The 25,814-nt window shown below is 45.1% G+C and overlaps 1 protein-coding gene and 1 pseudogene across 1 annotated transcript in view; both read left to right on the forward strand.

Annotated features, from left to right (window-relative positions):
• Positions 1-5,191: 5,191 nt before the first annotated feature.
• Positions 5,192-5,769, forward strand: LOC101609166 (annotated as a pseudogene).
• Positions 5,770-21,861: 16,092 nt separating this feature from the next.
• The window catches only part of Myo5b (myosin VB), a 343,662-nt gene continuing 339,709 nt past the window's right edge, over positions 21,862-25,814 (forward strand). The window contains exon 1 of the mRNA XM_045142616.1: positions 21,862-21,982. Coding sequence (XP_044998551.1) covers positions 21,956-21,982 — 27 coding nt within the window. The 5' untranslated portion in view covers positions 21,862-21,955. The remainder of the gene's footprint in view (positions 21,983-25,814) is intronic.

The following is a 25,814-nucleotide window of genomic DNA, read 5'->3' on the forward strand; positions in this document are numbered from 1 at the left end:
CAAACACTGTTAGAACTGAGTTCACAGGTAACACCAATCACAGTTGTAGTAGATGACTTCAACATCCCACTCTCATCAATTGATAGGTCATCATGGCAAAAAATAAATAGAGATACATCTGGATTAAATGAGGCATAGAACAAATGGACCTAACAGATACCTACAGAACCTTTCATCCAAATGCTGTAAAATACACATTACTTTTGCAGTAGATGGAACATTTTCTAAAATAGACCATATATTAGCACAGAAAGCAAATCTTAATAAATATAGGAAAATTGAAATAATTCCTCCCACTCTATATGATCACAATAGGATTAAACTACAAATAAATAGCAATAAAAACTATAGAGTATACACAAAATCATGGAAACTAAACAATACACTACTAAATGATGAATGAGTCAATGAAGAAATCAAGAATGAAATAAAAAAGTTCGAAGACTCAAGTGATAATGAGAACCCAGCATGCCAAAATCTTTGAGACATAATGGAGGCAGTCCTGAGAGGGAAATTTATAGCTTTAAGTGCCTATATTAAGAAATTAGAAATGTCACAAGTAAACAACTTAATGCTTTACTTTAAGGCCTTGGAAAAAGAAGAACAAGGTAGACCCAAAATCAGTAGACATGAATATATAATAAAGATTAGGGCAGAATTAATGAAATAGAAACACCCCCCCCAAAAAAAAAAATTCAAAGAGTCAATAAAACAAAGAATATAAGCCAAGTTAAATACTTTCCTCCCATCAGCTGCTTTGGTCATGTGTATTGTCTCAATGAGCAATGAGAAAATAAGTACAATAGAAAATAGGTTCCAGAGGTATAAAGTCATTGATACTAGAAACCTGGACTGTGTGGCTTTTAGCCTTTTAGAACTGATTTATGGGAGGAATATAAAAGGATCTAAAACTTTGGCCTGGGCTGGAGTGATGGCTTAGTGGTTAAGGTGCTTTCCTACAAAACCAACAGACCCAGGCTCAATTTCCCAGGACCCATGTAAGCCAAATGCACAAGGTGGTACATGCATCTGGAGTTTGTTTGCAGCAGCTGGAGATCCTGGCATACCCATCTCTTTCTCTCCCCCCTTTCTCTGTCTCTTTCTCTCAAATAAATAAATGTAAATATAAGTAGATACTTTAAAACCTTGGCCTAAGAGATGCTTTGCAATTTTGTCTGCAGAGTTTGATGGACTATTCTGGCCAAAGTTGAAAACTCTAAATGTAGAAGGAACTCTAGAGTGTGCAGGCTTGGCTTAAGAAGGGAAGAAAGAGCTCTGTCCAGAGGCAGTTTGTATGAAAGGCTTACTCTATTCTACCTCATAGCCTGAGAATTTTTTTAAAAATATATTTTATTTATTTACTTATTCATTTATTGAGAGGAAGAGAGAGAGAATATGGGTGTGCTAGGGCCTCCAGCCACTGCAAAAGAAGACATATGTGCCCCTGTGTGCATCAGGGGATCAAGTGTTTACATAAGCACAACACCAGAACTCACATAAAGCTGGACATTGTGGCATAAGTATATGTATTCCCAGCCTTCCTATAGGAAGATGGGAGGCAGAAGTAGGGCCTGGAGAATCGAACCAGGATCCCTCAGCTTTGCAGGCAAATGCCTTAACCACTAAGCAACCTCTCCAGCCCCATATCATGAGAATTTGTATAGGGTTGCATTGTGTAGATATAGACTGCTGTGAGCAGAAGGATATGACACAAAGAAATAAAATCTTTGGGCAAAACCCCTTGCCCATTGAGCTGCAATTGTTTGAGAAATTATAATAACTGAGAAAGGGGCAACTATGTTGCTTCAGGACAGTAGGAAGAATACTGACTCTTTTATTTTAAAAAAATGTTATTAGCCGGGCGTGGTGGCGCACGCCTTTAATCCCAGCACTCGGGAGGCAGAGGTAGGAGGATCGCCGTGAGTTCGAGGCCACCCTGAGACTACATAGTGAATTCCAGGTCAGCCTGAGCCAGAGTGAGACCCTACCTCGAAAAAACAAAAAAACAAAAAAAAAATGTTATTTATTTCAGAGAGAGAGAGAGAAAGAAAGAAAGAGGCAGAGAGGGAGAGAGAATGGGTATGCCAGGACCAGCGCCTCTTGGTGAAGAGAAGCTTGTGCCTGGTCTTACCTGGACTCTTCTTGATGTGCCTTTTTCCCTTTATTGTTCATAATCTGCATTCTTTCTTTGTAATAAATCAATCCAAGCTGAGTGTATATCTCATGCCTACAATCTCAGTACTTGGGAGGCTGAGGCAGGGAGATCAACACAAGTTAGAAGTCAGCTGGCCCACAGGGGGATTCTCCTGCTTCTGCCTCCCATCTTCCTATAGGAAGGCTGGGATTACAGATACTTATGGCACAATGTCCAGCTTTATGTGAGTTCTGGTGTTGTGCTTATGTAAACACTTGATCCCCTGAGCCATCTCTGCATCCCAGTCCTGGGACAATTTGCCTTTTAAATGATACATAAATACATGAACATAGGGCACGTGTGTTTTGCTTTTTCCTTTACTTTCTATATGGTTCCAATGGCACTCCTAAGTCCTTTCCTTAATTTTTTTTTTCTTGATGTAGGTTTTCACTGTAGCCCTGGCTGACATAGAACACACTCTGTAGCCCAGGATGAAGGGCTAATAGCCTTCCCTGAAAACTATAGGGAACTAAAGAGTTAATAACTATCCCTAAAAGTAGCAGGCAATAAAGAAGTCACAGAGGTATTCAGTCTCACTAAGTTTGACACCTTCTCTGATTGATGCACTCCCCTTAAGCTCAGATGACCTTGAAGGACCAGAAACCACCTGAGTCTCCTCCCTTAGACAATCCTGGCTGAAGAAGCCTATTCTGAACAAGGACACAAACAGCTACAATTTTCTTATTGACGACACCTGGTACAGTCTATTTCTTAGGATCTTCCTTATAAGTGTGAACTCACCCTGGCTCAGGGCTTTAGCCTTCATCCCACAGGAAGGCTGATACCCCTCACTGTTTCTCTCAATAAATAGTCTGTCTATGGAGATCAAGTCTGGTGTTTTCTTTTGCTTTCCTCTTACATTTTCCTTATACAGGTCAGCTGCAAAATCATGGTGATCCTCCTACATCAGCCTCCCAAGAGCTATGATTACAGGGCTGAACCATCACAGGTGACTGTCTTAAAAAATTAATTTATGGGCTGGAGGGGTTGCTTAGTGGTTAAGGCATTTGCCTGCAAAGCCAAACGACCCAGGTTCAGTTTCCCAGGACCCATATTAGCCAGATGCACAAGGGGACGCATGTGTCTGGAGTTCATTTGCAGTGGCTGGAGGCCTTGGCACACCCATTCTCTCTTTCTCTCCCTCTTCCTCTATCAAATAAACAAAAATAAACAAATATTTTTTTAAAAAATTAATTTACATATGAGAGAGATAGAAAGAATGAGAAAAGGCATGGACATGGGCATGCCAGAGCCTCTTGCCACTACAAACAAACTCTAGATGCATGTGCCACTTTGTGCACCTGGCTCTATATGGGTAGTGGAGAATCAAACCTGGGCCAATAAGCTTTGCAAATAGACATGTTTAACTGCTGAGCCATTTCCCCAGCCCTGTTTTAATTTTTTTTTTTTTTTCAGGTAGGGTCTCATTCTATCCCAGGCTGACCTGGGATTCACTATGGAGCCTCAGGGTGGCCTCAAACTCACAATGATCCTCCTATCTCTGCCTCCCAAGTGCTGGGATTAAAGCTGTGCACCACCATGCCTGGCCCCTATTTTAAGTTTTGAGGAAGGGTCTCATGTAGTCTAGGCTGGCTTCAAATCCAGTCTGTAGTTGAGGCTGCCCTGGCCTTGAATTCCTTATCATTCTGCTTCTACCTCCCAAGTGTTGTGAGTACAAGCATGTCCCACACCCAGCTGCTACATAAAATTTTGATGCTCTGTTCATCATCAACCCTTTCAGGTTTTTGTTGTTGTTGGTTTGGAATCCTCAGTTACCTAGTATGATATAGACATAGTCTGACTTCCCTCTTTCCCCACCCTAACTGTGTTTGTGTTTGAGAACAGAAGTCCTGAGGTTAGAAGCTCCTTCTCATGATAACTGGCTGAAACTTACAGATCCTAAGTAGCCATGTGAATGACCTCTAGTAGATCCCCATGTCATATTTTATAACATCTGTATTCTAATGGTCCCTCTCCCTGTGATAGGTGACAATTGCCATGATGATGGTTGGGACCATAAAAGGAATGAAAGAAATAGTACATGAATTCTTGGAGAATTTTCACCTGTCCCAGGAAAAGACATGACTCCTCCTCCCCTTTATTAATCTACCCACCTCACCTTATTTTTCTGTCCTATTATTCATCACTTCACCACTACTAATGAGTTCAGAAGCTGACTGAGCAACACTGCTGCTTCCCCATTCTCTGGCCATAGATGCTGTTGGCACTGAGCCTTGGTTTCCCATTTTGACTTCATGATGCAAAATGGGAAAAAAAAGAAACAAAAACCTCTTGACACTTAGAAACGAGACAACAAGCCAGGCATGGGGTGCCTTTAATCCCAGCACTTGAGAGGCAGAGGTAGGAGGGTCACCATGAGTTCAAGGACACCCAGAGACTACCAAGTGAATTCCAGGTCAGCCTGAGCTAGAGTGAGACCCTACCTTGAAAAACCAAAGAAAGAGAGAGAGAACGAATTGTTAGTAACATCCCCTTAAAGTTTGGACTTGAGGTGAATGGGAGCAAGAGCATCCTGGGATCGAGCAAGTTCAAATCCTCTGAAGTGGGGATAAGTTCAATATGTTCTTAGAGTAGAAAGGAGATGTTTAGTATGGAAACACATAGAAAGGAGATGAGCAGGAAGACGTTATTACGGGGACAATTTGTTCTTTTTTTGCAGTGGTCCAGCAGGGAATGACAAGGGCTGGCCCAGGATGATGGTAAGTGGTCAAGTAAAAGGTGGAGGACATGATGCTTGTTTTGGAGGCTGAGCTTTCAATGCTTGCTCATGGATTAGAGCTGAGAATTGAGAGCTGAGAATTGAGAAAAGCTGAGGTTCTGGTTTGGGGCTAATGGTAGGAGAAGATGCCATAAAGCCACATGGTTAGATTTAGGGAAGAATGTAAATGTGGGGTGAAAATTAAGACTTTTATGTCAATGTCCGTGCAGGACATGGAAGTAGAATGAAGGAATCACGAAAGGGAAGGCTAGACCATAATGGGGGTAAGGGGGAGCAGAATACATGTGACTGAAAGAAGGGGAGGCACTTCCCACGATGCTGCTTGTGCTGCCAGCACTGCTTCAGGTACCACAGGACTTTCATCCACGCTCCAAACTCCATCTCTAGCAGGGAGAAGCTCTCCCACTTTACAGTCCTTGAATACAGGTCCTGGGTGGAACCTGGGTCAGTTCAATCACGTGGCCATGGCAAAGCTAGATGTGGAAAAGGCCTCTGTGTTTTATGAGAATATTCTGGGGATCCAGGTAAGTGAGGTGGTCCCTCTTCCTGAACATGGAGTATTGGTTGTTTTTGTCAACCTGGAAACGCCAAGATGGAACTGCTTCATTCACTGGGGAGTAACAGTACAATTGCAGATTTTCTGCAGAAAAACAAGGCCGGAGGAATGCATCACATATGCATTGAAGTGAATAATATACATGTAGCTGTGATGGGTCTGAAAAATAAGATCTGCAATCTGATTGAATAGGCCAAACTAGGAGCAAATGGAAAACCAATGATTTTATTCTAACCTAAGGACTGTGGTGGAGTCTTTGTAGAACTAGAGCAAGCTTGATTTATATTTGTAAGAAACACAATTAATTGACACAAAACCTTTACCAAACACTATCAAATGTATTATTGTATATTCCTTTCTGGTAATGGATTAAATCACTAACCAGAGTAAACAACTGTATAGAACTAAACTTTGCCACCAGCTGTTACTGATCATCTTTTCAAGAACATATCATCAAACAATACTTGCATATAGAACAAATGAAGACAGAAACAATATGTTCTTTGGCTATAACTGAGGCCAACCAAACCAGCAGTAGGTAATAAGAAAGTTCCAAAACCAAATTACCAGTGGGGAAGTAAATGTCAGGAAGTGGAAAGCATGTATTAAGCTGAATGAAAGTAGAAACACACATAACCACTTTTTACAAAATTCAGTTAATATGTGAATTAATCATAAGCTGCTTTCATAAGATGAATGGGATTTGGCAACAATTTCTTTTTTTTAAAATTATTTATTTATTTATTTGAGAGCGACAGACACAGAGAGAAAGACAGATAGAGGGAGAGAGAGAGAATGGGCGCGCCAGGGCTTCCAGCCTCTGCAAACGAACTCCAGAAGCGTGCGCCCCCTTGTGCACCTGGCTAACGTGGGACCTGGGGAACCGAGCCTCGAACCGGGGTCCTTAGGCTTCACAGGCAAGCGCTTAACCACTAAGCCATCTCTCCAGCCCGGCAACAATTTCTGTTAGATAGTATATGTGGAAGGTTGTGTTACCCTCGTAGCATTCATTCACGTTTTCTTCCCTAGCACAATTTGGACTTTGTGAGATCTCCATTCTCATCCAGCCCCACCCCCAGAGATGAAGCCTCAGGTGAATCTTCCATGTTGAACTTAGACTTCATCACTCTTGCCAGTGATGGGCTTAAGACCATGCCATCCATACCTGGACAAAGCACAAAGAAAACTGTGGAGATATTCTTCCTCTACCTAGGTAACATGGTGAGAGCTGGAAGAAGTCAGCCTCTTTCCTACCAGAAGAGAACAGGGAACTGGACAGTCGTGGTTGCCACTGGCAACCACCCAACAACCACAATTTTTTTTTTTTTTTCATGGTAAGACCCTATTGCTGAAGACTCCACATGCCTGGGCTGCAAGGTCAATGAGAAATCAAGCTGGAGCTGAGCTGAAAACCTCCTCCCTGTAGACCAGCTCACAGAAAGCTGGAAAAAGCTACACTGCATGCAATTCAATAGGAGACAAAGGCCATCAGCAGTGAAAACAGTAGACACTGGGAGCCTCAAGTTTTTAGCCAACCAGGCTAAAAGACCCAACAGGTACAATGGTGGAATGTCTGTTATGGGAGAAAACAACTGCTCTCTAATTGGACTGGAGGCCCTATCTGTGGGAGGGAATACATGCCTAGTACTGAAAACCTAATCAAAAGCTTATGGTGGGTGAGGTCATGAGCATTAGGAGTATAACACCTGCTTTTTTCTGGCTAACCGCATATATTAACTCACCAAACTGCCCTGTAAGCACTTTACCTAATGTTAATACCCATATATTAATGCTTCCCTCACTTTTGGTTAGAGAAGCTTCTCTTTTCAGATGGTGGTGACTGCTGGGATGACCCAAAAGGCAACTTAGTGATGAGAAGAAGTGACAGAGGAGTATTCAGCATTGAAACATCTCTATCACACCCTCCAAGGCTCAGGGTCCATTGCAGAAGGGATGGTGGAGAGTGTAAGAGCCAAAGGAAGGGTAGGACTGCTTATAATACAATTGTTCAGACAGAAACTGCCTTGATAGCCATGACCTCACAGTGCCTAGTACTACATCTGTAAGACTCTCATAATGGGAGGAAAGGATGACGACATCAAAATAAAACAGAGACTAATGGAGAGAGGAAGGGGATATGATGGAGAGTGGAGTTGTGAAGAGGAAAGTGGGGGAGGGGAGGGAACTATCATGATTTATGGTCTGTTAGTATGGAAGGAGTCAATAAAGAAATATCTTCAAAGCCGTGTGTGGTGGTGCACACCTTTAATCCCAGCACTCAGGAGGTAGAGGTAGGAGGATTGCCATGGGTTCAAGGCCACCCTGAGACTCCATAGTGAATTCCAGGTCAGCCTGGGCTAGAGTGAGACCTTACCTGGAAAAAAAAATCTTCAGACCAATAAAAGTCCTAGTTGGCAAAGCTGTGAGAAAAAGGAAAAAAAAAACTTTAAACATAACATTAAAGTTATGTTTATTGGGCTGGAGAGATGGCTTAGCAGTTAAGGTGTTTTCTTGCAAAGCCAAAGGATCCTGGTTTGATTCTCCAGGATCCACACAAACCAGATGCATAAAGGGGCACATGCATCTGGAGTATATTTGCAGTGGCTGGAGGTCCCAGCATTCTCTCTCTCTCTCTCTTTCTTCTTTCTCTGTCTCTTTCTCTTGGAAAGGGAAGCTTCTCTAATGAAAAGTGAGATTAGCATTAATATATGTGCATGAACATTAAGAGAAGTGTGTACCAGAAAGTTCAGTGAGCATAATACATGCATTTGGCCAGACACCAGCAGGCGTTGCACCAGTAGGGCTCATGACTTCCCCTGTCAATAAGTTTTCCATATCAGCCATGTCCAATTCAAGAGTGGTTGGTCTCCCCCATAACAGACCTGCCACTATTGCACCCATTGGCTCATTTGGCCTGGATGGCCAAACTTAAGGCTTGCAGAGTCCACTGTTGTTTATCTCTACTGATGACTTCTTTCTCTCTCCCATGGAGCTGCATGCGGCATAGGTGTTTCCAGATTTCTATCAACTGGTCTACATGGAAGTTTTCAGCTCAGTTCCAGCAATATTTCTCAGTGACCTTGTAGCCTAAGCATGTGAAGTTTACAGCAATAGGGTCTTATCGTCTATTTCTGGTTGGAAACCAAGAGCCTTGGCAATAGCCTGTAATGTTTTGGGGACATCAGGGACCTCTCTGGCCAACAACTCACTGGAAGGTATCCCATCCCTGAAACTGAAAATTTTCTAGTAACAATCTATGGCTTCTGGATGTGCCATTGTCAAAAAAAGTAAGTTTCCATATGACTTATTCATACCCTCTTAGATTTTGACTAAACCTCCCCCACCATTCTACTTAATCTCTTCCCCTGACTTCATTTAGGCCTTTCCAACCCCCTCCCCCAGTAATCTGTTTTTCTATTTACATATACACAATACCACCCCTTTAAGTCCTCTGGAAGAATTTAAGATCCAAAGGAAGGGTAGGACTCCTTATGATGCACTCTTCCAGACACAAGATGGCCTGGATATCCATGACCTCACAGTGCCTGGCACTACATACACAAGGCCAGTATAATAGGAGGAAAAATGATGACATCAAAATAAAAGAGAAGCTGGGCGTGGTGGCTCACGCCTTTAATCCCAGCACTTGGGAGGCAGAGGTAGGAGGATCGCTATGAGTTCAAGACCACCCTGAGACTACATAGTGAATTCCAGGTCAGCCTGAGCCAGAGTGAGACCCTACCTCGAAAAAACAAAATAAATAAATAAATAAATAAATAAATAAATAAATAAATAAATAAAAGAGAGCCTGATTGAGAGGGGAGGGAATATGCTGGAGAGTGGAGTTGTAAAGGGGAAAGGGGGAGAGGTGAGGGAATTATCCTGGTTTATTGACTATAATTATGGAAGATGTAAATAATAAAAAAATTTATTATAATACATTTAAAAAATAAAGAAGGGGAGACTACTTGGGAGGAGGAAGAAGAGCAAACAAGGGTTGAAGGGGATGGAAGAGGACAATGGAAAGGGGAAATTTAAAAAACAAAGTATAATGATATATATACATACACAATGCATATATAAATGAAAATGTCATAATTAAACTCATTACTTTGTATCTAAAAAAGACTTACTTCAGGCATAAGTGTGGATATACCTATAGACATACATGCGGGCTGGAGCCCTCCACAGACATTTTATTTATCTGTGATTGTTAGCACCTTGGACAGTGCCTGAAATACAGTGGCAGCTTAATAATACTGAGATCAATTTATGTTCAGAAGAATTAGAAATATACCAGACTCAGAATTAGAAGATTATTTAGGATAATTTACCACTTCTGAGTCTTTTTGGTAGATAGAAATTATTACCCAAGAGGCCAGAAGTGGTGGTTAGAGATTATGATGAAACAGGCCCATGCTAAAACCAAGATGCTGAAAACAATGACCTCCTGATCCCTCCTCAGCAACAGCAACAGCTTCCTGTTTCTTCCTCGGTTTTCCAGGCATATTTACCCATGGGTGGGGATCAGATCACAGGTCTTATACATGGTAGGCAAGCATTTTACCACTGAACTACATCCCCAGCCCCCAGATATTTGCTGTGTGTGTGTGGTGGTGGTGGGGGAAATCTAAGTTAATTGCAATCTCTAACCAAGATCAAGAATCCTTGCCCTCAACCGTGGGAAAACTTTGCAAGCAGATGGCATATTCCAGGGACGTTTGTTAATGCAGGTCTTTATAATTAATATAAACTTAAGATCCATCCTCAGTCCACTCTCTATATGATTCATTCATCTCAGGACATGAGAGTACCTTGCAAGAAATCTGTTAAACTTGGCTCCACACTACAGCATTAGCTTAATGGTTCCATTTTCTTTTCAAGGTAGGTCTAGCCCAGGCTGACCTAGAATTCACTATGTAGTCTCAGGGTAACCTCAAACTCACAGCTATCCTCCTACCTCTACCTCCCACAAGTGCTGGGATTAATGGTGTACACCACCATGTATGGCATTGGCTCCATTTAAAAAATATTTTTATTTATTTATGGGGGGGGGAGGGAGAGAGAGAGAGAGAGAGAGAGCTCCAAGGCTTCCAGCCACTGCAAATGAACTCCAGATGCATGCACCACCTTGTGCATCTGGCTTATGTGGGTATTGGGGAATTGAACCTGGGTCCTTAGGTTTTGCAGGCAAGTGCCTTAACTGTTAAGCCATCTCTACAGCCCCCATTGGCTCCATTTTAATTTATACTGAGTGAAGGGTAAACTTTATGGGTAAAGTGAATCAGGAGAGAGTTGAAGTGAAGTCTACTTAAGCAGGTCCCTTGATCCCCTCCCATTTCCCTACAGTTTTCCAGAAGTGCCCAACTGAAGAGCAGAAAGACCACCAACTATCTGGATGGTTTGGGGCAAATCTCACATCTTCTCAGGGCCTGGTTTCCCTTCTGAGAAATGAAAGGATTGAGCCAGGTATTTTGGGGGCATAACTGTAATCCTTGCATTCTGGAGGCAGAGGCATGAGGATTATGACTTTGAAAGTATTCTGGGCTACATATTGATGGGGGGCTTGTTCCTTCCAGTTATGATTTTCAAAGATCTGGGGAATTATGAAAACTTGGAGAGAAAAAGCAACAATAAAACTAGCTGTTGGGACAACCTTCCAGGAGAGGGCGCAAGATGCTGCAGATGAAATTCACCAGGGTCATGGCGGTCCTCTGTGAAGGAGGCTTGCCCCTCCTACAGGACAGAGTGGCCAGGAGGGGGACAGTGTGTGGAAGGACTTCAGCGCAGTATTCGCAGATTGTGGCCACCCCAGCTGTGACCTTTGAATCCCTTCTGGTCGATGCTAGCTCATTTTTCTCTTCCCCCTTAGGTCCGTCATTGCTTTCTGAGGACTGACACTAGAGCTCTTGGGCTCTGAACAGCCTCTATGAACAGAGATGTTTTCAGGCTCTGGAAAAGTATAATAAAGTCCATCCTTTCCTCTCTGTCCTCCCTAGAATAGAATCCAACTTTATCCTGCATAGTGAAGATGCTTGGTGGGAAGAAAAGCCCCTTATTCCATTCCGAGGAATGGCAAACGTTCCAGTGACAACCTCCTTCCCACCTCACACCCACCAGGGGAACACATACTTCTGCCTGAATGTCAGGGGCTGATATCAGGCCGGCCCTAAGAGCCCCTTGGAGGTGGAGGTCTTCTTCCCTTGGGGTTATTGATCCTGCATAGGTGACAACTGCTCTAACCCTTTGTTTGTTTCATAAACCAGGTGGGCACAACCATTGATGCCCAGTGTTGAATACCTGGACCTCCCACCCAGCAGCAGTCTACTGTTTTCTTGATGGTGATAATCAGCGTCTGCCTGCATTCCTTCCTGACAACAAGCTCTCTTTCTTTTTTTTTTTTAATTTTTTTTTTTTATTTATTTGAGAGCGACAGACACAGAGAGAAAGTCCGATAGAAGGAGAGAGAGAGAATGGGCGCACCAGGGCTTCCAGCCTCTGCAAACGAACTCCAGACGCGTGCGCCCCTGTGCATCTGGCTAATGTGGGACCTGGGGAACCGAGCCTCGAACCGGGGTCCTTAGGCTTCACAGGCAAGCGCTTAACCGCTAAGCCATCTCTCCAGCCCACAAGCTCTCTTTCTTTTGCTGTTGGAATACTATGCTGATTCCTCATGACTGTCCAGTAACCATCACCATGAAACTCCCTCCTGGTGGACTTATATATGACATATTGTCTTCTATTTGGGGACTCCATGTCTCATCATTCTTGTTTTTCCCAAGCCAGACAGGCTCAGTTTTGTCCAACCATTTCCGTGGGCTGGAAGTTACATATGGCCCTCCACCTGCCTCTGTCAAGTAGAAGTGCTCAGGCCCAGTCTGGGGTAAGGACTGCTGCAGGGTGCCTGCCATGAACATAGTAACATAAGAGCTGGAGAGATGGCTGAGTGGTTAAAGGCGCTTGCTTGCAAAGCCTACAGCCCAGCTTCGATTCCCCATTGCCTATGTCAAGTCAGATGCAAATAACAGCACATGTGTCTGGAGTTTGTTTGCAGTGGCAAGAGACCCTGGAATATTCTCTCTTTCTCTCTGCTTGCAGGTAAATAAATTTAAAAAATTTAAATATCATTATCATTATTATTATTTCAAAGTTGGGTCTCACTGTAGCCCAGGCTGAGCTGGAAATCACTGTGTAGTCCAGGCTGGCCTCAAACTCACTGTGACCCACTTACCTCAGTCTCCTGACAGCTGAGATTAAAGGTATGTACCACCACTCTCCATCCGTAAAAATATTTAAAATAAAACAAAAAGTAACAGAGGTCACTCCTTACACCCTCATAGGCCAAGGGTGAATTGAGGTAACCTGTAAGTATCTTGGCAGGAATGGAAATATTCTTTTGTTTAAAAAATTTTTATTTATTTATTTGAGAGCGACAGACACAGAGAGAAAGACAGATAGAGGGGGAGAGAGAGAATGGGCGCGCCAGGGCTTCCAGCCTCTGCAAACGAACTCCAGACGCGTGCGCCCCCTTGTGCATCTGGCTAACGTGGGACCTGGGAACCGAGCCTCAAACCGGGGTCCTTAGGCTTCACAGGCAAGCTAAGCCATCTCTCCAGCCCTGGAAATATTCTTGAAGAGGTCCTTGCACCTCTCTCTTTGGCTATCAGATCATTGAAGTAATGGTCCTTAAGAAACTGGCATTTCCTCATGAGTCACATTTTAAGAAAAGGACAAGGCTGAATGAAGCCTGGTGCTACCCAGAGGAGGAACTTGTCTCCCAGGAAGAGATTTCACCCAACATCTCAGGCCACCTTGCACAAGAGTCTAGAGCTAACATGTACCTCGATCAGACTGCTTAGTTGTATATACCTCTAGCCTTCTGCTGAAGATGGACTGTGGGGGGGGGCAGGTATTGGACTTCCTTATTTGTTCCTCTTCCCCATGTGGCTGCATTGAATGCATCTCTTTTCTGTGCCTTTCCTTGTTATTTGTCTGTTTAAATAGATGAGTGACTGACCCTAGGTTGTGCTTTTTTTTTTCTCCATAAGCTTTATTTGAATATAATTCACATATGAAATCTACCCTACTTAGTTTAGTATATTCACAAAGTTATACAACCATCACCATTAGCTAATTTCTAAACACTTTATCAACTCAAAAAGAAACCTAGTAGCAGCCATTAGCATTCACTCTTCATCTACTCTTAGCTCTGCCTGCCAGGTGTGGCTTCCTAATGGTGGCTATAAGAGAGAACTTGGTTCTCATATGAGGTATGACCCTAGATGTTAAGCTGCTGCCAGGGTCCAGGATCCAGCCCCAACAGCTCAGGTGACACCTAAGTGTATAAGTCTATGTAACCCCAAGGAGACTTAGAGATGACCACAAAGCAAACTGGCAAGGTGAAAGTATGTCATAGGGTCAGGGTTGTTAAGACAATTTTAAATCCTGAATTCCCAAAAAGGCCATACTCTGGACGTTGTGAAAGTGGTTGTCCTCCATCCTTTGGTCTTCCAATTTATTTTGCTCTCATATGCCCAGAAGGATGAAAAACCATATTGTTGGATGTGCCCATGCAGGCCTGTAATCCCAGCTATACAGGAGGCTGAGATAGGATGATGCCAAGTTCAAGGCCAGCCTGGACAACTTAGCAAGACTATTTCTCAAGCTAAAAGTTTTTAAATTTTTCATTCATTTTATTAATTTTTTTAAAATTCTGGACATGTGGCTCAGACATGGAATGCATAGGTACAATCCCATCACTGGAAAAAAAGAGACAAAAGAACATGCAGGTTTCCACACATTTTTACAGTTATTAATTAGATCAAAAATATTTTCAAGATAGGGTCTTGCTTTAGCCCAGGCTGACCTGGAATTGACTATGTAGTCTCAGGGTGGCCTTGAACTCATGGTGATCCTCCCACCTTTGCCTCCCAAGTACTGGGATCAAAGGCATGTGCTACCATACCTGGCAATAATTAGATTTAAAAAAAAATAAGTTTCAGTAGTTGGAAAACATGTAACTTCTCATATAGTTCCTTAAAGTAAGCCTTCTGTATGACTATTTAAAATTAACCCAATGGGACTAGAGAGATGGCTTAGCAGTTAAGGTGCTTGTCTGCAAATCCAAAGGACCCAGGTTTGATTCCCACATAAGCCAGATGCACAAGGGGGCGCATGTATCTGGAATGGCTGTAGTGGCTGGAGGCCCTGTTGTGCCCATTCTCTCTTTCTTCTTCTTTTTTCCTTTCTTTTCCTTTTCTTTCTTATTTTTTTTTATTAGTTTTCTATTCTGCAAGTACAGGCAGTTTGGTACCATTATTAGGCTCATCTGTGACCTACCACCTCCCCATGGCCCCTCCTTGTTGAGGTATATGGGTCGTGCATTGTGGAGTTAGCCCACAGTTATTGGTATGATAAATGTCTCTGCATATCATGACCCAACATGTGGCTCTGACATTCTTTCTGCCCCCTCTCCTGCAAAATTTCCCTGCCATTCTCTATTTCTCTACCTCTTTATTTCTTTCTCTTGAATAAATAACTAAAAATAAAATAGTTTAAAAAACATTTAAAATTAACCCAATGGAGTCCAATTGCAATATCAATTTCATATCTCCACTGGCCCATTTAAAAATATATATATTAACTTTATTTTTATTTATTTGAGAAAGAGAGAGATGCAGAGAGAGGGAGAGAGAGAATGGGTGCACCAGGGCCTCCAGCCACTGCAAACGAACTCCAGATGCATGCGCCCCCTTGTGCATCTGGCTTACGTGGGTTCTGGGGAATCAAACCAAGGTCCTTTGGATTTGCAGGCAAATGCCTTAACCACTAAACCATCTCTCCAGCCCCCATTAAAAAAATATAGAGCAAAGCCGGGCGTGGTGGCACACACCTTTAATCCCAGCAGTCAGGAGGCAGATATAGGAGGATCACCTTGAGTCCGAGGCCACCCTGAGACGACAGTCAATTCCAGGTTAGCCTGAGCTAGAATGAAACCCTACCTTGAAAACTTGAAAATTCAAAGAGAGAGAGAGAGAGAGAGAGAGAGAGAGAGGGAAAGTTCATTAAATCATTCCTTTTTTGACTTCTTCAGCCTAAAATTCATTCTACTTCTCCTTGAATTTTATCCCATACTTTTGTACTAGAAATTCATCTACTAGCCACCTATGATACTTAATTATAGCACAAATATATTGAGAAATTTTTCAGTTGTCTAAGTATTGAAACTATTCAGAATCAAATTATCATCAAAAATGTAATTACTGCAGAACTTCACAAATGTACTTCTTTATCTATGACCTATTTTGGTCATAGACATAAGTCTGAGAAATTTTATTTACATAAGCAAACAGATGGGAAAGGAAAAGCTGTCAGAACATTGTCCTTCAATTCTTTGAATTCCTTCTGAGTTGCCAAAACTCACAGAGTGATCCATTGAAAGATTATTTTAATACCCTGTCAGCTGACCATTGGATTAGGTCCTCTTTCCTTCAGTTTTGCTGATAGCACAGAATTGGAAACCACCTGACCTGCTAAAGAATGTGTGGCCCCTTCTTTAAAGCCACTAGCTTTCTCAGCATCCATTGCTAACTGTCCTTTTGTTGGATGGTCTCTGACTCCTCCCACAAAGCATCATTCTCCTCTCTAGGACTGACAGCCTGTCCTGCAGAGTAAGGGAAGGGAAAATAGGAATCCAGACCTGAGAATGAGACTCCCCTGACTGCAGACCTGCTTTTTTTTTTTTCTTTTTATCCCCTTCCTTCCTTCCTTCCTTCCTTCCTTCCTTCCTTCCTTCCTTCCTTCCTTTCTTTCTTCCTTCCTTTTCTCTCTCTCTTTCTTTCGGCAAATAAGTTCAGGAACAAATAGATGTAAAAGATCTGGAAATTAATTCTCTACCAGGGAACTGCAGACCCCAGTCTGAAGATGGCCACTTTAGCAGGGAGGAGCATGCCATGCTGTGATGAGGAGACAGAGTGCAAGGACGGAGTGCTCCCCAGTAAAGCAGTCATCACAGAACACCCTTTGTATCAGCATTTTATTGCTGTGTTACAAATTATCTTCAGACTTAAGTGGTTGAAAATAGGGCACATTATCTTACAGCTTCAGTGGACCACAGAATTGATCTCATTTTTTTTTTTTAAAGATATGGTCTTGTGTATCTCAGGCTGACCTTGAACTCCTTATGCAGCTAAGAGTGGCCTTGAACTACTGATCCTCCTGCCTCTGCCTCCTGAATGCTACAATTCCAGGTGTGTGTTACTATGCCTGGTTTATGAACCAGGCACTCCTGAGTCGTCTTCAGCTCTTACTTAAAAAAAAAAAAAAAAAAATCAGAAACAACTTATTGGATCCTCTGCTTCCAGGTGCCTCCCTGGCTGTGATCAAAGTGTCAGCTGGGGCTAGGGTCTCCTCTGAAGGCTCACCTACTGGTGGATCTGCCACAGTGACTCATGTGGTTGCTAGGACAATCCATAGAGGCTGTTGCATTTTCTTAACATATGGTCCTCTCTGTGTGGACTCTTCAAAGTAAGCACATGAAAAGAGAAATTGTCTCAGCAGGCTGAAAGGCAGTCATTTCTAACCTTACAGTGGAAGCGACATCCTATGACTTTGCTGTATTTTAGTGTGGAAGCAAATCATAGGTCTAGCCTACATATAAAGGGAAAGATTACACAAGGGTAGAAACTAGAAGGCAAAGAGCATTGGGGTCTGACTTGGAAACAGCCCACTCTGGTTTAACGACCACTTGTTAAGGAAAACAATTTTACTCAAGGTTCTCATTTCTCAGAGGATAAATTTCAATCATGTTTCCATTCCTTAGTATTCATCTATAAGACTTGACCTAATACTCAAAATCTGTAGAAGAGTAAGAATGAGTTGCAAGTGGACATAGGGTTGTAACAACTTCACAGACCCTGAAGGTAAGGGAACCTTCAGAAATTCAACAACTAAGCCAGCTTCCTCAAGGGACAAAAAGAGTAATCCCACTACACCTGGCCTAAATTTTTTTTTTTAAAATTTATTTATGGGGGGGGAGGGAGGGAACATGCCACGGCCTCCAGCCACTGCAAACAAACTCTAGCCGCATGTGCCACCTTGTGCATCTGGTTTCTATAGGTCCTGGGAAATTAAACCTGGGTCCTTTGGCTTTACAGGCAAGTGCCTTAACCACTGAGCCATCTCTCCAGGCTGCAAGTGCTTTTAACTGCTGAGCCATCTCCCTCTTTCCTACCAATTACTTAGCTATACTTCCTTTAGACTTGGTTCAACACCTATCTCAAGTCTTCCACTCTTTAGTTTTATTTTGTGTGTGTGCAAAACATTAATCTAAGGATGACATAAACATGGGCCAAATTTGGTCCCTGCTTTAAGACACATACAACACAGATACGATCAGGGGAGCACTTTGAAAGAAGTGCAAAGGAATGCTTTGGAAGTTCAAAGCTCTTTCCTATTCATATGGGAATACCTGTCAGGAGAGAGAACCAAGACATTCTCAACAGATTTCTTTTCTTTGAGAAGTCATGGAACATAGAGTGGTGTTTTCACACTAAGATGAGCCTACCCAATCTGGGACACATATTAAACTTACTCACTGAGCACACCTCTAACCAGCTGTATTTAACTTTCCTGATGCCGCCTCAACTCTAACATGCAGTGTGACGTGGGGAAGATGGCTCAGTGGGTAAAGTGCTTTCTGTATAAGCATGAGGACTTGGGTTCACACCCCCAGAACTCATGTAAATGTGAAACGCCAAGCTGTAATTCTAGCACTGGGGAGGCAGAGGCAGGGAGTCCTTAGGGCTCACTGGCTAGTTAGTTTAACTGAATCAGTGAGCTCCAAGTTCAGTGAGAAATAATTTCTCAAAGAATACAAGTAGATCATGATCAAGGAATACACCCGATGTCTACCTCTGGCCCTGACACGCATGAGCACATGTCAACATGAATATATGCATATTCATGTGTTCACACTATACACAAACACACAGAAAAAAAAATCATTAAAAAAGCAAGTGCTTAGACTGTAAGAATAATTGAATTCTGCCTCTCTGATCTGCAAAGTTCCTCACCCACATCTCTTTGAGCCTTACTTTTTTCACTTATGAAACAGGATTAATTAGAAATCTATTTTATAAGGATGGTCTCAAAACCTTTTTATCCAAGCTGGGTGTGGCAAGAGAACACCTGCAAATCACAGTACTTAGGGGGCTGAGGCAGGAGGATCTTGAATTTGAGACCAGCATCAACTACAAAGGGAGATGCTGCCTTAAAACAAAGTAAAACACTTTTACTCTGGGCAGCACTCCAGACAAGTTAAATCAGAATTTCTGGGAGTGAGAACCAGGTATCTGTTTAAAGTGATTCTGGTATGAAGACAACATCAAGGGTATCATGGAGGGGCTGGGTGAGGGTAAGTGGAGCCATCTGTACATAATGCTCACTGAGCAGGAAGAGAGAAGAGAAAACAAAACAAAAGTCTGGAGTCAGGAGAGCAAGAGTTTGTGGGTGGCAGTTAGGTCTGCTGCTGGAATAAGAGGTCTGGATGGAGCAAGCTGTCTTTCCCAAATATTTAGAAGGTGCGAGAACCCAGCGCTGGCCTCACCTCCAGAGTTGCTGATTCGGTAGGTCTGCAGTGAAGCCCTGGCTAGGCAGGTGCTCTCCCAGGGCTGTCCACCCCACCCTGATTTGTAGTTTAACAAGTTCCCAGGTCATGGCAATGGCTGGAGTGAGCAGTGGGGCACACTTTCATCAAGTGCTAAAATTCAGGGTGCCAAACTATGCAGGGAGAGTTTTTTTTTTAAATTTAATTCAACTGAAAAGTTTTTTTAGAGAGAGAGAGAGGGAATTGCCAGGGCCTCAGTCACTGCAATGGAACACCAGATGCTTTTGCCACCTAGTGGGCATGTGCAACTTAGCACTTGCCTCGTCTTTGTGCATCTGGCTTATGTTGGATCTGGAGAGTGGAACATGGGTCCTTAGGGTTCACAGACAAACACCTTAACTTTTAAGCCATCTCTCCAGGCCGCCTTTTAATTTTTTTTATTTTTATTTTTAAAAATATTATTTATTTATTTGAGAGGGACAGACACAGAGAGAAAGACAGATAGAGGGAGAGAGAGAGAATGGGCGCACCAGGGCTTCCAGCCTCTGCAAACGAACTCCAGACACGTGGGCCCCCTTGTGCACCTGGCTAACATGGGACCTGGGGAACCGAGCCTCGAACCGGGGTCCTTAGGCTTCACAGGCAAGCGCTTAACCGCTAAGCCATCTCTCCAGCCCTATTTTTGTTTTTTGAGGTAGGATATCACTCTAGTCAAGGCTAACCTAGAACTCACTCTGTAGTCCCAGGCTGAATGGTTGATCTTTGGTTACTGTCAACCCCAAAGGCAGTAATTTTGGAATTTCAGAGGAGCTTAAAAATTGAAGACCACTGTAGTGTGCGTATGGCAGGTGAATTAAGAGGATCGCTGTGAGTTAGAGGCCAGCCTGAGTTACATAGTGAGTTCTAGACCAGACTGGGCTACAGTGAAACTCTGCCTCAAACACACATACCAAAACAAAAAGCCAAAGGACAACCCCCCCCCCAAAATCAGACCCCATCCTTCACCAGTGGCCCAGAATTCTAGGGAAGAGATTTCTTAAAACCTCAAAGCCCCATGGGTATAGAAGCACATCTGAGTTAAGCTGCACAGAGCATACTGTATCCCAGTTGAGAGGTCTTACATAGGATGTGTCTGAATATCATCTTCTGGGGTGTAGGCTCTAGAACTACAATCCCAGCTGGTATAGGTGCTTCCTCTGTCACTGTGTCAGGGACAAGTGTCACGGTGAGAAACCCAAGCCTAGGTCTCCTACAGCCCCCTTTTCCTTCTAACTTCTGCCAATTCTTTTCCTATTCAAGCTGAAATATCTAAGTTTTGATGGGAGTTGGATAAGAACTCAAGTTACTGTAGGCAGCCAACAGCCTTGGGCAGAGGAGACACAAACTAATGAGGTCAGGAGGGGTATAAGGGCTGAGAGTGTGCACGAAGGAGAGCCTACAAAAACGAGACTTCCCAGGGCCCGGTGGTTAGAGGCGCTTGCTTGAAAGCAAGCTTGGCTCCATTCCCCAGTACCCACGTGAGAAGCCAGAAGCACAAAGTGGTGCACATATGTGGAGTTTATTTGCAGTGGCAAGAGGCCCTGACAGCCTCCCACTCTCTAATAAGAAAATATATATATATATATTTTAAAAAGAGCCAGGCGTGGTGGCGCACTCCTTTAATCCCAGTACTTGAGAGGCAGAGGTAGGAGGATTGCCATGAGTTCGAGGCCACCCTGAGACTCCATACTGAATTCCAGATCAGCCTGGGCTAGAGTGAGACCCTACCTCGAAACACACACACACACACACACACACACACACACACACACACACAAAGAGAGACTTCCCAGAAAAGCAACCATCCTGTGCATTTTTGGGTTGTCTTCAAGGTCAGGGTAGGGGCCTGGATCCTGGTTTCCTAACTAAGGTGGACAGGCAAACTATTCCCTGCAAGAGAACTCTACCTTTCCATCAGGGTTTCAGCACGAAGAGTTCGGAGTGATGACGACGATTTCTGGTGTATATCTAAACTACTCTTTAGAAGTTTTATTTAATTGCAATGAGAGAGCAAGAGCGAGCGAGCGAATTGGGCACTCCAGGGCCTCTAGCCAGTGTAAACGAAGTCCAGATGCATGCGCCATTGTGCATCTGGTTTTATATGGGTACTGGGGAATGAAACCTGGGTCCTTAGGCTTCTCAGGTGAGCGCCTAAACCACTAGGTCATCTCTCCAGCCCTAAATTACTTTAATAACGAACGATGTCATTGTGTCTTAATGATGAAAACGAATGCAGTCACATAAAAATCAAGAAGCCTTCCAACCATAGACAAGGGATGTGTGTCTCTCTTTCCTTCTCACCTCTAACTTTCTGCACTCAATACTTCCCGGTTTCCAGGGCTCCGCCCAGGAGGAAGGAGCGCGCGGGGCCGCAGGTGCGGACCCCAGCTGCGCACCTGCGCCGACGTGCGGCGGGCGTCCCGCAGGGGGCGGTGCGTGCCGACACCCGGGACTCGGGCTCCCGGCGGCCCCGCCCCCCCCCCCCCCGCCCGGGCCCGGGGACCGGGCGGCGGCGGGGGCGCGGAGGGCTCCCAGGCGGTGGCCCTCCCGCCCTCTGTGACGCGCCGCCCGTGCTCGCCGCGCGCCGGCGCCTCCTTCCCATACCTGAGCCGGGAGCGCCGCGCCGCCGCCGCCGCCGGGAGCAAAGGTCGCGCGGGCTTGGAGCGAGCCGGCCCGGCAGGTCTGAGCGAGACGCGGGCAACTCTCGGCCGGTCGTGGAAGATGGCGCCGGGCGGGCCGGCCGAGGACTGAGGAGCGCCGCGAGCACCGGGACCTGCGCCCGCCGGGCTGGAGCACGGGCGGCCAGCGAGGCGCGAGGCCATGTCTGTCGGCGAGCTCTACAGCCAGGTGAGCGCTGCCCGGGGCCGGGCCGGGCCGCCTTCCCCCGCGCTCCCCGCGCCCGGAGCTTCCCCGTGCGCCTCGTCCTCGGAGCCCCAAACTTGCGCGGCGGACAAAGTTTGCCGGCCGGGCGGCGCCCCGCACTGATCGGGACCGCGGCGCGTCTGCACTTGCTGGGCGCGGGCGCCCAGGATCGGTCTCCAGCCGGCTCCCCCGCCGGGACCCCTCCTCGGGCCCGCCGCGCAGTGCGTCTCTCCCGCGGCCTTTCCTCCAGCGCGGCGGCCTGGGGGACCTTGAACTTGGGGACGGTGAGGGCGCGGTGGCTGGAGGAGGGGAGAGAACCATGGGTACCGAGGTGCCCGGGAATGGCCGGGAAGCGCTTTCTTTCGTGTGTTTTTTTTTTTTTTCCCCGAGGTAGGGTCTCGCTGAAGCCCAGGCTGACCTGGAATTCACTATGTAGTCTGAGGGTGGCCTCGAACTCACAGCGACCCTCCTACCTCTGCCTCCCGAGAGCTGGGATTGAAGGCGTGCGCCACCACGCCCGGCTTCTTTTTCATTTTTGAAGCAGAGTCTCGCTCTAGCCCAAGTTGAACTCGGAAGTCGCTGTGTAGTCCAGGTCGTCCTCGAACTACCTCCTACCTCGGCCTCTCCAGGGCTGACTTTCAAGGCGAGCGCCCGGTTAAGCGCATTCTCACTTTGCGGGCGCTGGGCATTTTGAAGTCACCCCTTTTGGGGGAGGGGACCCAGCGGGCTTCAGGAACTGCGGGGAAGGGTCGGGGCTGCTGTGGAGCCGGGGTGGGGTGTGCATTTTCAGGGTGTCTTCAAGGTCAGGGTGGCTGCGGCGCGCGGCGCTCAGGATTAGGAACAGGTGCGGTCGGGGCGTCTCCTCCCCGGTTCCGCGGCAGGTGCGGTGCTTAAAGTTAGTAGCAGCCTCCGTCCCCCAGGCGCCCATCCGCGCTGCCGCCCTCGCCCTTCGGGGTTGAGCCTGGCGCCGGGGGCCGGGTGAGCTAGGAAGCGCCTTTAATCACCCACCCCATGCCTCCTTCAAAACGAGCTTTGGACATCCAAATGACTGGGCTTCCCGCTCGTCTTTTCTGGTGGCTGGGGCACGTCTGACAGCCTTGCCCACACGTCTTCGTGCCGAGAGGAGTGCGTACGCGCGCGGTGTGCCAGCGCACGGTGTGGGTGAGTGCGATTGTTGAGACGCTGGCCCTGGCAGACTGGTCTGGGCGAGGTAGGGAGACGTACTTCCGCACCCTCACCTGGCTGTTGCTCTCGGTTGTCCAGCTCGTAGGGAGCCCTTTAGCTCCTAGGGCTGGCCGCCCGTCTTGATTTGATTGGGAAAACTTGAAATCTCTCCTTTCTGCGGGTCCGCCCAGGTTGACGCTCAGGAGGGGTCCTGGGGGGGTGTCAGTGGATTGGGGGCGGGGCCTCAGTTGTTTTGGATGCGGGCACCAGTCTCTGGGAGATGAGCGGAGAAGTGCGAGCCGGGGCGTGAACTCTCTTGGTAATGCTGGCTGTGGAAAAGCACCCACCCCTTTTGCCCGTGGGAGTTGAGGGAGGAGCCTTCAGAGCTCCAGTTTACAGCTCTGGCCCTGAGAGGCTTAGCAGAAGCCTGCTCTGGCTGCTGGAACCAGCGAGGCAGGGCAAAACAACCTGGTGCGTTCTGATAGTGCACGCAGGTGTGTAACTCCACTGCACATGCAAACGGGGGTGTCTCACGAAGTCCTTTAGCGGGTAGTGCTGTTGTGAAGCTAGTAGATTATACACTTACTTTTTGGAGACCTAGTTTTGAAAAGCATTTACATTGGATTCCTATTGAAGATGGGCTACTTTAGGGGAAACAGTTTGATTTTATAGTTAGAAGTGACTATATTGCATGTTAATAAGAATGGTGAATTTAGTAAGAGTGTGTACTGAAAAGTTTCAGTGTGTTTGTCTAGAGTTATGGAGCTGTGGACAAATAGTATAGTCAGGAGAAAATCTTGGAAGGATGAGGCTGCTAGTGGGTTTCTGGTTCTCAGTGGTTTCAGGAATGTTGAATCTGAAGTCAAGGAGGCTTTCTGCGGCTTAAGCACTAGCTTGTAGGCTTTTGTGTTGAGCAATTGTTCTATTTGGCCGAGTTAAACATGCATCTACTTTAGTATGAGAAGCAGTTGGAGTGTTCCCTAACCATTATAACCTTCCTTGCTCAGATGGATTCTCTCTGCATATGAATCATAGCTTATACAGAGAAATGGTGCCGGCTGCTCAAAATCACTTTGTGTCTTGGGGAGATGATTTGTTCATTTTAGTAATTGAAATATCAAATATTCCCTTTTATTTTTAACCTGCTACTGAGTTTTCCTAATGTGATGACCACTGGGTCCAGACACACACTTTAATGTATTATGCATTATGGAAATAATTATTCAGTATGCCATCCACCTTTATAAATGTTTGGAAGTGGACCTTTTGTAACCTTTATTGACCATACCTGTTGCTTTAGTAAGAAGGTGTTATTGGAATATAAGAGGTTACAGAAGAACATATAGCTTGTAAGTATTAAATAGGTCTGGGCACTTACTTAATGTGTTAGTATACTCCTGGTTAGTCAAGAAGACTTCTTTTTCTTCCCCTTTTCTCTCTTCAACTTCAGTGTGTTTTTGGAGGGAGACCATTGATTTTTGTCACTGGCAAAGGATACTTTCATTAACAAAGACACTACTGTGTTCAGAATACACAACACCTCACCTTAGAGGTAGGGCTTTGTGGTGAGGGTGGAGAGAGAAAATTTAGTTAGTGCCAGACACTTTCAGGGTGATGTCAAAGTGAGTCACCCTCATTTATTCTTACAGAAAGGTGGGGTGGACAGTGAGCCTAGCAGTTACAAGAGACATGTGCATGACAAGTGTTAGTTCTTGGCTTTCAACTCACCAGACAAGACAGTGTGGGCTTGATTTGTGAAGGTCCCAGAAAGAAGTCCAAGCGTGCATTAGCATGAGGAATGACATTGGAACATAATTGCAGCAAACAGTCTAAACATACAGAGCATCTTTCCCTCCGGTTGAATAGTACAGTTCTATACAGTGTTATTTTGCATGAAAAATTTAAATATTGCTATTTTAGCTATTTTAACTAATCACAATGTTAACTTTGCTATTAGTCAGCAAAGTGACTGGGAAGCCGTCAAACTTAAACCAATGCCTTCAGATAATCCCTTTTCCCACTTGGCTTTTAATTGACAGGTCAGCAGTGGATTTTATTTCATCTTATTTATTTTTGTTGGGAATGGTCTCTAGGGCCTTGCCCATGCTAGGCAAGAGCTCTGTCACTGAGCAACACCCCAGGAGAGTTTTGAGTGCTGCTACAAGGATACTCCACTGGCTTACCGCTGTGTATGGAGGAAGCCTGGAGCCCAGAAACCTTTCTTTACGAACTCTGTTTGGAGTGCCAGTCCTATGGAAAGTAGACCTATGCTTTTGTTTTGGCAGGAGTCTTTTAACTTTCTTTTACCTATACCTCAAGTGAGTAGATTTTTCCCAAGTTTTGGTCTCGATGGCAGCAAGAGCCAGCTGCTTTCTCTGTAGCTCCCCTCACCGAGGGAGGGACTGATGGTTCTGCCTTTTACGTATGTATGTGCGTGCTTGTATGGGTGTGACACATGGCCATCAAGTGAAGGTCAGAGGACAAACTTGAGGTGTCTGTACGCCACCTTTCTTTTTTTTTTTTTTGAGGTAAGGTCTCAGTCTAGCTCAGGATGTCCTGGAATTCACTATGTAGTCACAGGGTGGCCTTGAACTCTCTCGATCCTCCTACTTCTGCTTCCTGAGTGCTGGGATTAACCATGCCCAGCTGCTCC

The sequence above is a fragment of the Jaculus jaculus genome, chromosome 2 (assembly GCF_020740685.1).
Source record: "Jaculus jaculus isolate mJacJac1 chromosome 2, mJacJac1.mat.Y.cur, whole genome shotgun sequence".
NCBI lineage: Eukaryota > Metazoa > Chordata > Mammalia > Rodentia > Dipodidae > Jaculus > Jaculus jaculus.